The sequence below is a fragment of the Rhinatrema bivittatum genome, chromosome 2 (assembly GCF_901001135.1).
Source record: "Rhinatrema bivittatum chromosome 2, aRhiBiv1.1, whole genome shotgun sequence".
Taxonomy (NCBI): domain Eukaryota; kingdom Metazoa; phylum Chordata; class Amphibia; order Gymnophiona; family Rhinatrematidae; genus Rhinatrema; species Rhinatrema bivittatum.
Genome location: NC_042616.1, coordinates 85113787 through 85127070, shown reverse-complemented (window position 1 = coordinate 85127070; position 13284 = coordinate 85113787). Strand labels below are relative to the sequence as shown.

The following is a 13284-nucleotide window of genomic DNA, read 5'->3' as shown; positions in this document are numbered from 1 at the left end:
CTGGTAAAACAAATCTCCAAACCCAATGCTTAAGAAGATAATAAATGTTTGTTTTACTACAAAGAGAGAGAGGGACATTCTCACTTGTCATATTTCTGTTAATATAAGGACATTTTGGACAAGGGTATGGTGAAGAACTAAGCACAGCCTGCATATTTGATGTGAGTTTTCATTTCAAATTATTTCAAAATCAACTACAGCTATGAAGATATTTCTGCTTGTATGATATGGAAATAAAGGTCAACAAAAACAATACATATAAACTGATACTTATATCAACTGCACAGTTTCTAAAATACCAAGTAGTTCTGCTTTGAAAGTAAAGAGGTAATTTGATAAGGATTTACACAGGTAAAAGGACTTTGAAAATTGCTATTGAAGGGGTGAATTTTCATACCTGCGCGCGGGCATACATGTGTGCACACTATCCAATAAAAAAGTATCTCATTACATATATTTTTGATTGACCTTTATTTCCACACATTCAAGTGCACTAATATGGAAACCACACTGCTTGTAACAACAAAAACTGAGAGGCAATGTATTTCACTTGTCTTGTCAGCAAAACTCATCCTTAACAACTTGAAGAATAGTTCCTTCTTGGAAATTTATACTTGGTGGGATATAATATGTTTGGCAAACAAGTATGAAGCTGTTGCAGTCAAAAAACTATAAAAGACCTAGAAAATGTCAGGAAATCTGGAAAACTATAGATCATTATGTATCCAAAATGCTGTAATTTAAACCTTTTTAGTTGTATCATTAGATACAATATTTTCTAAGAAGGGAGACCAACCTTAAAACTATTCATAGTACAGCATTTGCCCACATAAGTGGATGTTTGGAGATTTATTCTAATAATTTTTAAATTGTGAGGCAGGAGCTGCAGTTTCTAAAATACCAAGTAGTTCTGCTTTGAAAGTAAAGAGGTAATTTGATAAGGATTTACACGTGTAAAAGGACTTTGAAAATTGCTATTTTAGGGGTGAATTTTCATACCTGCGCACGGGCATACGTGTGTGCGCGCTATGCGGCGCGCGCACATGTACGCCTGATTTTATAACATGCGCGCTCAGGCGCGCGCATGTTATAAAACTGGGGGTCAGCGCGTGCAAGGGGGTACACAATTGTGCACCCTGCGCGCACCGATGCCCGCGGGCTTCCCCCGTTCCCTCCCCCCTAAACTAACCTTCCCACCGCTTCCCCTAACCTTTCCCCCCCCAGCCCTACTCTAACCCCTCCCAAATTGTTACTGTACCTTTTGCGCCTGCCTGGAGGCTTCTGGCCCCACCCCTGCCCCGACCTCGGACCACCCCTTTTGTAAAGCCCTGGGACTTAGACGCTTCCTGGGGCTTTACACGCGTCGCCGGGCCTTTATAGAATAGGCCCGGCGAGTGTAGGGCTTTTAATATCAGCCCCTTTATGCGCTACTTTAAAAATTCACTCCATAGCGCTGAATTTTCAAAAGGTTTTACATATATTGACTTTATGTTCATAGACAGACTTTTGAAAATTGCTGTGATTTATGCTATTTTTATGTATGTAACTCTTGAAAATTTACTCCTTTGTGCATATGTTTCAGTACGCATGAATATATGCAATGCAAGAAAATACATACTTTCGGTATGTACTTTATAACCACACATGCATACATATTAGGCACGAAAAAAATATAGAATCATGTGAGCATAGCCGCCATGATTTATATGCAGAAGTAGGTATATTAGAAAGCATGCACAATTAGAGGCCGATTTTAAAAGCCCAGAGCGCAAATCCCAGGAGATATGTGCGTGGCCGGGCCGCACACATGCCAAGCACATTTCCAGAGCAACCCGGCCACGTGCGTATCTCCCAGGACACACGGAATTGCCGGGTTTCTTAAAAGGGGCGGGGCATGGGCTGGCCGAGTCAGCGCCAATTAGGCACTAACCCGGTGAAGCGTGCGCTGGCAGTAAAAATACAAAAACATTAGATTAGTAAGGTGGGGATTAGGGGTCAGAGCGGAGAGGGGGAAAGGGAGGAAGGGTAGTTAGGGGGTTAGGAAAGTTCCCTCACAGTCTGCTGCTTTACTGGTGTGGACTGGGAGGGAACTGGGGTATGTCCTGTCCCGTCGTCGCACATTTCTACAAAAATTCCCACACACACACCTTGTGCGAGCGAGCAGGCACCCGCATATGCCGATATAAAATCAGATGCGCATGTGCGTGTGGATATCAGATTTTATAACATGCGCGCGTCAGCGAGCGCATGTTATAAAATCGGCACATCCTTTTTAAAACTTTACCCAGTACTATTTTGAAAATACTTACTTGCGCATGTATTTGAAGTCACCAATTCGTGTTTACCACCACAAGTTCACCCAGTCCATCTCTGGTTCACCTAGACCCTCTAAGCCTCCTCACCTTGAACCTTGACCAATTCACCCAGATCTCCCGTCCAACATTTGCAAAGAAGATTCAAGTCCAATTGCTCTTGCGTCAGTCAATTAGCAGGTGTAAAAATGTTCAAATAAGTTTGATAATAATTTATACATGTACATCTCTTATAAAATAGCAACTACCATGTATAATTCCGAACCCAGCCTTAGCCCATACCTTTGTTCTACTGGTAAAATGTACAAATGAAAAACACACTTGCACTTTTAATATGCACATATGTTATTTTTTTACATGTGATAGGATGTGAACACATAAAATAGGAAAATTGGACAAAGGTTCTGCAGTGCTTTCTACATAAGAATTTGTCACCAGATTTTTGTTGTATGCATTTTTCTGTAAGTAAAGCCACAGATCATGAAATCTTGGGGTAAACAATAAACTGATTCAAAACTGTGCAAGCAAATGAACTTGCATGCTTTTTGTACTATTTTTTTCCCCCTGCCTTTGCTGAAAACGTAAATCTGGCACTATAAGTCATATATGGGGTAAACTGAAATGAGCTATATTAAAAATCCTTTATGGTGAAATGTACTGTAGGTGCTAGGATGTTGAACTTTAGAGAACAATTTGTAGCACTCTTTACATTTTTTGGGGTTGTGCTTTTTCTGGTGGGGAGGGGGGCAGGGCCGGGATGGAGAGGAGTGCACATTTAGAGTTTGTGGATCAAAATAAGACCGATATAAATATGTTTCCCTTATTTATGAGAAAACTAGATCATAGCTAATGTAGTTTACTGGTGCAAAATATTTTGCCAGCACCCCAACATGCCACAAGCCTTTGCATATGTTCTGCACATGTTTCTGAGCAAAATTATCATGCCAATAAAGTTATCTTAGGCCTACTGTATATGAATCCTATCAATGACTGAATAACTGGATATCTTTGTGATCTGACTGAATATTCAGATATTTATTCTGAAAAAAAAAATTATATATATATATATATATATGGACTGGGTCAGGGGACAGTCAGCTCTTTCCTTTGTAGATTTCCTCATGTGCATAATTTTTAGCCCTGAACTAAAAAAGAATCTGGAGGGTTTGGTCTGAGTCTCCCACTCACCATTCATTATGTGACTTTGAGGACAGTCACATTCTCCTTGTATCCAAATTATTATAGTGCAAGTTATGTTTGGGTAGTGTTTTTATAACCACGTGACTTAAAATGTATTGTGTGGTTTGCATGGCTACCATTTAGTATGAGTTTCATTATTTTTTTTCTTCTTTTTTTAATAAGAATATTAGGACTATGGTGGAGGCCTACATTCACAAGGCTTGACTCAGCAAAGTGATGATTTCTTATCATTAGGCACTTGCCAGTTTTGCTGCACGTGGTGAGACACATTTTATTCTAATAAAATAATTAACAAAGGTCTTCTAAGAGCCCCCTGGGAGCACTCTCCAGCACGTCCACTTGTCTGGCTACTGAGTACTGAATCTGTTGCTGTCAAATGAGATTCAATGGCATTGATATAATTAAAAAAAACAAAACAAAAACCCTGATGTACCACAGAGCATTTGTTCCACATCAAGTGCAAGAGTACAAGCATTTATAATGTAAGTGAAAAATCAAAATGTTTCAATCCCTAATTCATCATGGTTGACAATCTGAGCAATCTACTTAGTGTTTATAATATATTTGACATGTAATTGCCAACATCTGTTCAAGATAATCATCTACGGCCTTTTCCATGCAAGGTTTCCCCAACTCTTGTATCTTGCCATGCAGGTCAGATATGTTAAACACTAAGGCTGAACGAGACCTGTCCACAGAATAGGTGGCATAGTTTAGTTGGAATATATTTTCACTTTTCCCTGCTGGTATGGAAGAGTCCAGTTTGGAATAATTGCAATCAGTAACCCCCATCATATAAACATTAGTTCTTAATAAGAAACAATTCTAATGAGTATATAATTGCTCACTTGCTATCTGTAGGTGGACAGTCCAAATCATGACTGCAAAAGGTATGTCATTTTCCCTTCAGTCACTGTATCAAAATACCAGTTCTCTGAGCTCCTTTCTGGCTAGAACATGCAAATCCAATTTTGATGTCAAAGAGAAAGGGGCACTCAGAATAATTAAATGAGACTTCTGAGTATAAACTCAGCGCAGATTGTTGTCCCATTAATAAATACTAACTGTATTCTGCAAAAGTCTGGAAGTACGGGATAGTGTTGTTAACTCTGAATTCACTCTTTCTCCTTTGTTAAACCTATAGAAAAATGCCACAATAGGGTTCTTATTTTTAAAGATCTTAAAGTCAGATTTAAGGACTGAATAAAAGTCCTGCATTGCTTATTTTAGATGGCAGGTGAGACCAAAGCCAGAGATTGGTTATAGGCTATGGCATCACACCAGACGTCTAAATAAAGCAAACTGAATGGACTGATTGGTACTGAAAGAAAACATGACCTGGTGATTTTGTAGGCTATGACATAGCCAGATTAATTCTAATATGCTATAGCTCATGTCCAGAAAGTCCATTTTAGATTCTTGCAGAGCTTTTAGGTAGGACATGGGAAAGTTTGGAATTTTGTATGGTCATCTAGCCAAGATGGTAGAGAACCAGTAAGTAAAACAAAAGTTGACATGAATATCCTACAAGCTCTCCTGCTTTCAATGGCTGGCAGCTGGGATACATTCTTGCAGGACAGTCTGCATTGGTCAATCGGCCTTTTTCTGCCATCATCTACCATGTTGCTATGTTCTAGCATTTACAATTTTTTTTCTGCAAGCTTTTACCTACCACAAAGCTTATGCTGTAGGCAAAAGTTTGCTGTTTTAAAACATATTTTCTGCACATTCAAAATTCATTGCCCAAGCTAGATAGTCATACTTTTGGCAGGATTCTTGCATTTCCCACTCTTACCCCTCACAACCCCCACACTGATCTTTGCTGTGGCCCCAATTAAATCTTTGGCTCTTACTGCATTATTCCCATATGGGGGATACTCTCTGGAGAACAAAGGGAGTTGAACATGAACTTTAGGGAACTGTCCAAATGGAAATTTCAATCTCTGGAAGGTACTTTACGTATATGTAAACCCTAAATTAACTAGTGCAACTGACCAAATCAGGGTTTCAAAACACACTTAAAGTTTAACAATTTATAGTTAGGATCCTTCCACAAATTTATGAATGCTGTGACAGCTTATAACCAAAAAGCAACAGTAATAGAAAATATTTTCAAAATGTATTCTATTGACAGGTCCCATTCCCTACATTTCTCCATTCCCAATTAGCACAATATCTACCATTATATGTCATGTCCATCTAAGTTGACTATTAGGAAATGGTATGCGGGCTTTAGCAGCAGCCTTAGTGTTTAACCTGATTCTCACCTGGAATGACTGAAATTGTTTTCAATGCTCGAAGCACTCTGAATGTTCTTAAGGCTGAGACATTGCCCAGGTCCACAAATTCAGTTGCATATCTGTAACAAGGGAAAGTCGCACACAAACAATGACAAAACACCATCCAACAGGAAGAGGACAGATGGAGAGAAAGAGAGAGAGAGAGAGAACGTCATTTGCACTGAGAGCCATTATTCTGGGGGTAATCAGGGCTTCTTACCTGGTATTACTGAAATAGTTTTCAAAGCTCTCAGGACTCTGAAAGTTCGAAGAGCTGAAACATTGCCTAGGTTTATAAATTCTGTTACATACCTGTAGAATTAAACCACAGTTATTTGGAATCACACAACAAAGCTTGCTATTGGCTGAACAGTGCTAACCATTTTTTTTTTTTTTTTACAAAGTTCCTTTTACATAAAAATCAGAACAGCGTGAATACTTTGACTACCAAACTGAAGAGAGAAAATATTATCATGTCTGCAAAAGATGAACACAATTCAATGCATAATAGTAAGGGAGAGATTTGTTCTATCAACTAATGCCAAATTCATCCTTGGATATCATTAAACTTTGCTCTGGGTACTTAGTTAGTTCCCACATTCAGGGGAGAGAAGAGTTGAAGAGAGACAGAATTAATTAATTAGATTGACCAGTTTGGTCTTTTCTGGTCTGTCTCTTCTGCTATGCAAAAGATATGTGCGAGAAGTGGGTGAGCAAGATATTGATCTGTTTATTCACTGTATTTATTAATGTTTTACATTTTTTGTTTTTTAATTGTTTATTTTATTGTTTTTAATGTCTTATCTGCATTTTATGATTAACGTTTTCACTCTTATATTGTGGCTTTTGTTCTATTGATTTTTAGTATTTTATTGTTCTATACTTTTGTGTTTTAACTGTTGTACCCTACCTTGAGCAATTGGAAAGGTGATCTATAAATTAGATTTAATTAAAAAAAATAAATATCAGGGATGTGGATAAACAAAAATGTTTGTTTTTTGTAAAATAATTTTGGATTTCACGCTATTTGTAATAGTTTGCTGAAAATGAATGAAAACTAATATTTTTGATTTTGGGAGGCCTAATTCATTTCATTTGATATGAAACAAAAATGAGCACATTTGTCTCTTTCTCTATTTTTCAATTAAAACAAATGTCTATCCCTAGATGCATTTCCTATGATTCCTTTTCATGCAGGTCACAGTTTTCCTGCACAATCCATACTCATTTTCAAACTTTTTCAATTGTTTTATTTGGCAGATTTTTATCAGATTGCAATAGGAAAGAAAATAGTCTGTGCTACTGGCACTGTGGCAAGAATCAGGTTTAGGTGTATGCTGCTATCTGGAACAAAAACTGAAGCCTGAAAGAGCCATTTAAAAAAAAAAAAAAAAAGGTAGATAAGAAGCTTCTTCAGGAGACAAGTCTTACTAAATGAGAGAAAGATTCATGTTTTGGGAAACTTTGAATTATAAAACAGTACTCTGCTCAGAAAGCTGTCAATATTTGGTGAAAGGAGGCCATTTTTTCACAATGTTAAGGTTGAAAGGGTTTGCAAAATCTAAAGTTTGGTCAGAGACCTATAATGGGCAAGCTTTTCTTTCCTGGCTAATTTTGTTAAAAGCCAATTCATAAAGGAGGCAATGTTGTAACATCATGCAAAGTTAACAGGCAAATATACCCATAAGTTGCACCAATTTTCAAAGCAGACTATTGCGCATAAGTCCATTTCAAAAATTATCTTGGCAAAACTATAGGCATACAATTACAACTGCTGTTTGATGGGTGTAGTTTTCCTGAGACACTTTACATGCATAAGGCCTGATTTTCAAAAGCATTTACATATTTAAAATTAGGGTTTTATGCATGTAAATGCACTTTACCCATGTAAATGGACTTTTAAAATTGTTACAATATATGCCATTGAATTGCTTATAGGATTTAGCCACGTTAATTGCACTTACACAGGTAAATGGCTTTTGAAAATTGCTATAATAGTATATTACATTTACATGAGGAACTCCTTTGAAAATGTACCTGATACTTTTTAAAATACCAGGGAGACTCAACTCCATCCAGACTGCACTCCCTGGAATGCTCCACCTTTCGGGTAAATTTTTAAAGCCCAGCACGTGCAAATACTGGGAGATAGGCGAGTGGCCGGACCGTGCGCTCACCGAGCGCATTTTTGAAATGGCCCAGCCAAGCGTGAGTAAGTTCAAAAACAAAAAAAATAGGTTAGTTAGGTTGGGTTAGGGGTTGGGGAGGAAAGGGGAAAAGGGGGAAGGGTAGGCAGGGGGATAGGGAACTGGGAATGGGCCAATTGTGTCGCTGCATGTTTTTTTTTTTTTAGAAAATCATCCTCCTTTGAACGCACGAGTGGCGACCTCCCCACACATTAATTCCCAATATAAAACAGAGCGCTCGTATATCGTATTTTATAACATGCACGCAGCATTTCGCGCATGTTATAAAATCGCTGCATCCATCTGCATGTGTTCCATGGGAACCGTGTGCAGATGGATGCTCGTGAGCGTTTGAAAATCTACCTCTTAGTTCGTTAAAATATGGACAAACGTAATGTATGCACATAATTTTACGCATGTATTGGTTATTCAGTTTTCTGAAGAGCCATTTCTGTGGGTAAACGACTTTACCCCGCAGAAGTCCCTTTCAAAATTACCCTCTTATAGGTAATAAATAACTATTATCTTGTAAAAGTTACATATTTAGGCTATCTTGACTTGGATATATGAAAATGTGCAAAGCTAACGAGAAACATCTTGATAGAAGCTGAAAGGGGTAACTGTCTTGGTAACATAGTAATGACGGCAGAAAAAGACCAAAATAGTCCATCTAGTCTGCCCAGCAAGCTTCCCAAGGTAGTAACTGCCACTCCTGTGCAGATTACCCCCATGTTTCTCTTAAGAGTAGTAACTGCTGCTCCATGCAGGTTCCCCCCATGTTTCTCTTAAGAGTAGTAACTGCTGCTCCATGCAGGTTACCCCCATGTTTCTCTTAAGAGTAGTAACTGCTGCTCCATGCAGGTTACCCCCATGTTTCTCTTAAGAGTAGTAACTGCTGCTCCATGCAGGTTCCCCCATGTTTCTCTTAAGACTAGTAACTGCTGCTCCATGCAGGTTACCCCCATGTTTCTCTTAAGAGTAGTAACTGCTGCTCCATGCAGGTTACCCCCATGTTTCTCTTAAGAGTAGTAACTGCTGCTCCATGCAGGTTACCCCCATGTTTCTCTTAAGAGTAGTAACTGCTGCTCCATGCAGGTTACCCCCATGTTTCTCTTAAGAGTAGTAACTGCTGCTCCATGCAGGTTACCCCCATGTTTCTCTTAAGAGTAGTAACTGCTGCTCCATGCAGGTTTCCCCCATGTTTCTCTTAAGAGTAGTAACTGCTGCTCCATGCAGGTTACCCCCATGTTTCTCTTAAGAGTAGTAACTGCTGCTCCATGCAGGTTACCCCCATGTTTCTCTTAAGAGTAGTAACTGCTGCTCCATGCAGGTTCCCCCCATGTTTCTCTTAAGAGTAGTAACTGCTGCTCCATGCAGGTTACCCCCATGTTTCTCTTATGGGTAGTAACTACCACTCCGTGCAGGTTCCCCATGTTTCTCTTAAGGGTAGTAACTGCCACTCTGTGCAGGTTCTCCCATGTTTCTCTTAAGGGTAGTAACTACCACTCCGTGCAGGTTCCCCCATGTTTCTCTTAAGGGTAGTAACTACCACTCCATGCAGGTTACTCCCGTGTTTCTCTTAAGGGTAGTAACTGCCACTCTGTGCAGGTTACCCCCCATGTTTCTCTTAAGGGTAGTAACTTCCGCTCCATGCCGGTTAAGCTTTTTCATTTATTCCCATCCTCTAGCCTTTTAGGGATCCACAATGTTTATCCCATGCCCCTTTGAAATCCTTCACAGTTTTAGTCTTCACCACTTCCTTCCTACTTTAAAGTGTGGCAATTTCATGTCTCAGGGTTAATGTATGAGGGTTACAAACTTAGGCCTTTTATCTGGGCCTCAAGGATGGTGATTTTAAACAATGCCCACGCTTCCTGCACATTTTTACCCTTCTGACATGCTTATTTTAGATTTCTTCTAACAAGTTTCCTAATTAGTCATAGTCTCTCTCTTTAGATTTAAATACTGCTGAGTAATTTTCCTTAGTATCCACCTTCCAGTGATTATGTCAAATTTAATTACCTTATGATCACTGTTGCTAAATGGATCCTCCACCTTTATCTCATGCAGTAGGTCCTGCATTCCACTGAGAAACTAGATCTAATTGTCATTGGTTCCAATACCAACTGCTGCATGAAGCACTCATTGGTGGCATCTATGAACTTCGCCTCCCTTGCATGACATTTACCCAATCAATACTCAGATAACTGAAGTTTCCCATTATTATTGTGTTCCCATTGTACTAGCCAGTCTAATCTCTGTTAGCATTTTACAGTCTGTTTCTTTATCCTGGCCAGGTAAGTGGTTATATACCTCCACTACTATACTCTTCCCTTTTACACTTGGAATTTCTATATATAAGGGTTTGATAGGGTAGTTTGCTTCCTGAAAAAATGTTTTTCCTGCTTGATTCTATGCCATCTGTAGCAAATAGCACCTCCTCCTCCATCAAGTTTAACTTCCATGTCATGTTGTTATAATTTGTTCTCTTGTATCACAGTGTCCCACTGGTTATTCACCTTCCACCAGGTCCCTGAGATGTCTATCATGTCTATATCTTCCTTTAGCAGCATACATTCTAACTCTCCAGTCTTGTTTTTCAGACTTCTTCCATTTGCATACAAACATTTTAAATTAAGTTTATTTATATTTCTGTTTTTAAATGTCCCCACAATGTGCTTATGATGATACAGTTTGCACAATGTGCTTATGATGATGATACAGTTTGAAGTCATTTTTATCTGCATGCTCTGTATATAAATATTTCTGGGCTTTTTCAGCTTTTACAACCACCTTTCTATCTTACTTGGGGCCAGATTCATTAAGGGGCGGATTTTAAAAGGGTTACGCGCGTAGGTACGAATATCTGGCCTTAAGGTTTTTCTCCCATTTTGTGCCTAAGGGAAAACCCCTTAGTGAATCAGGTAGTTGGTTTGCCAGTATATTTTGAAGATAACTTCCCTCTGAACCATGCACTGCTGTGCAACTGTCAGCTTTTCCCCATTCTAGTTCAAAAGCTGCTCTATCTTCTTTTTTAAAAGATTGCGCCCGTAGCCTGGTTTCCTTTTGGTTAAGGTGGAGTCCATCCTCTTGAAAAAGGCTGAGCTTTCCCCAGAATGTTCCCCAGTTCCTAAAAACTCTAAAACCCTCTTCTGTTTACCATTTTCTCATCCATTCAATGAGACTCTATAGCTCTGGGATCCTTATGGGGCGGATTTTCAGAGCCCTGCTCGCGTAAATCCGCCCAAAACCGGGCGGATTTACGCGAGCAGGGCCCTGCGCGCCGGTAAGCCTATTTTACATAGGCCTACCGGCGCGCGCAGAGCCCCGGGACTCGCGTAAGTCCCGGGGTTTTCGGAGGGGGCGTGTCGGGGGGGCGTGTCGGGGGCGGGTCCGAACCGCGCTGCGTTTTCGGGGCGTGTCGGGAGCGTTCCGGGGACGGGCCCGGGGGCGTGGCCGCGCCCTCCGGACCCGCCCCCAGATCGCGTCCCGGCGCGCTAGCAGCCCGCTGGCGCGCGGGGATTTACGTCTCCCTCCGGGAGGCGTAAATCCCCCAACAAAGGTAAGGGGGGGGCTTAGACAGGGCCGGGCGGGTGGGTTAGGTAGGGGAAGGGAGGGGAAGGTGAGGGGAGGGCAAAAGAAAGTTCCCTCCAAGGCCGCTCCGATTTCGGAGCGGCCTCGGAGGGAACGGGGGTAGGCAGCGCGGCTCGGCGCGCGCCAGCTATACAAAATCGATAGCCTTGCGCGCGCCGATCCAGGAATTTAGTGGATACGCGCGGCTCCGCGCGTATCTACTAAAATCCAGCGTACTTTTGTTTGCGCCTGGAGCGCAAACAAAAGTAGGCTATTCGCGCTCCTTTTAAAATCCGCCCCTATGTGTGGAATTTACATGAGGCATCAATATATCATCTACCCTTCCGACTAAGTAATTCAACTAGCTTTTTGTTCCCATGTTTCTCAGAATTGTTTAAAAAAAAAAAAAGCTATGAAAATAAATTTTGAAGATTTAAACATGGCTGCCAGTTTAGTGCTTGGAATTTTTCCTCGCTGTAGCCATGACTCTGCTTCTGAATTATGAGATGTGCATTTATGTTGGTTAAATAACAAGGAAGAATAGAGAGGTGAGAGGGTACAGCAGATGCCTGGGACAAAAAACAGAGGAAGCGATGGTGGTTTACAGAACTGTCTGAAGTTAAAAATGAATAAAATCAGAAGCAGTGGGAGTGTGAAAAGATATTTAACTTTTTTTTTTGGCAGGGGGTTTGGAAGTGTTTCTAGGGGGCACTGTTGCTTTAATGCTGTGATAAGAAAAGTGAAAGCTTCTCTGTATGTATTCCAGCAAATATACTATAGCCCTTCATCTCAACAAGACTAGCTTGGAAGTAATCCTACTGCACAGCGTTATAAACCAAGCGCAATGTTTTCTTTAGGTACAGAACATACCTTCAACCAATGAAACATTGACACACACATATTTCAAATTAATAGCGCAACAGCATAAGCTACCCAGTTCAATTTCGGCTTTCTAGAAGCATCATTGCTCAGTGAAATATGTATATAGGGGTAGATTTTAAAAGAAGCGCGATCAGCCTACTTTTGCTTGCGCATCAGACTCAAGCAAAAGTACGCTGGATTTTAGTAGATACGCGCGGAGCCGCGCGTATCCACTAAAATCCTGGATCGGCGCGCGCAAGGCTATCGATTTTGTATAGCCTGCGCGCGCCGAGCCGCGCTGCCTCCCCCCGTTCCCTCCAAGGCCGCTCCGAAATCGGAGCGGCCTCGGAGGGAACTTTCCTTTGCCCTCCCCTCACCTTACCCTCCCTTCCCCTACCTAACCCACCCACCCGGCCCTGTCTACACCCCCCCCTTACCTTTGTCGGGGGATTTACGCCTCCCGGAGGGAGACGTAAATCCCCGCGCGCCAGCGGGCCTGCTGCGCGCCGGGCCGCGACCTGGGGGCGGGTACGGAGGGCACGGCCACGCCCCCGGACCGCCCCGGGCCGTAGCCACGCCCCCGTACCCGCCCCCAAAACGCTGCCGACACGCCCCCGAAACGCCGCAACGACCGGGCCCGCCCCCCGACACGCCCCCGACACGCCCCCCTCCGAAAACCCCGGGACGTACGCGAGTCCCGGGGTCTGCGCGCGCCGGTAGGCCTATGTAAAATAGGCTTACCGGCGCGCAGGGCCCTGCTCGCGTAAATCCGGGCGGATTTACGCGAGCAGGGCTCTTAAAATCCGCCCCTAAGGAGGAAAATATTTTTAATCTGGACAAAGCTTTTAAATAGTTTTGATGAGATACAAAATG

The 13284-nt window shown here is 41.5% G+C and overlaps 1 protein-coding gene across 13 annotated transcripts in view; it reads right to left on the bottom strand.

The window, feature by feature from the left end:
- LOC115084076 (sodium channel protein type 5 subunit alpha-like) overlaps positions 1-13284 on the bottom strand; it is a 1049386-nt gene that overhangs the window by 826665 nt on the left and 209437 nt on the right. For 8 of the 13 annotated variants that reach the window (XM_029588399.1, XM_029588404.1, XM_029588403.1 and 5 more), the window contains exon 6: positions 5780-5871. In XM_029588399.1, the coding sequence (XP_029444259.1) occupies positions 5780-5871 (92 nt within the window). Of the gene's footprint in view, positions 1-5779; positions 5872-6011; positions 6104-13284 lie in introns of all 13 variants that reach the window. The other 5 variants (XM_029588401.1, XM_029588411.1, XM_029588408.1 and 2 more) reach the window with 1 other exon arrangement.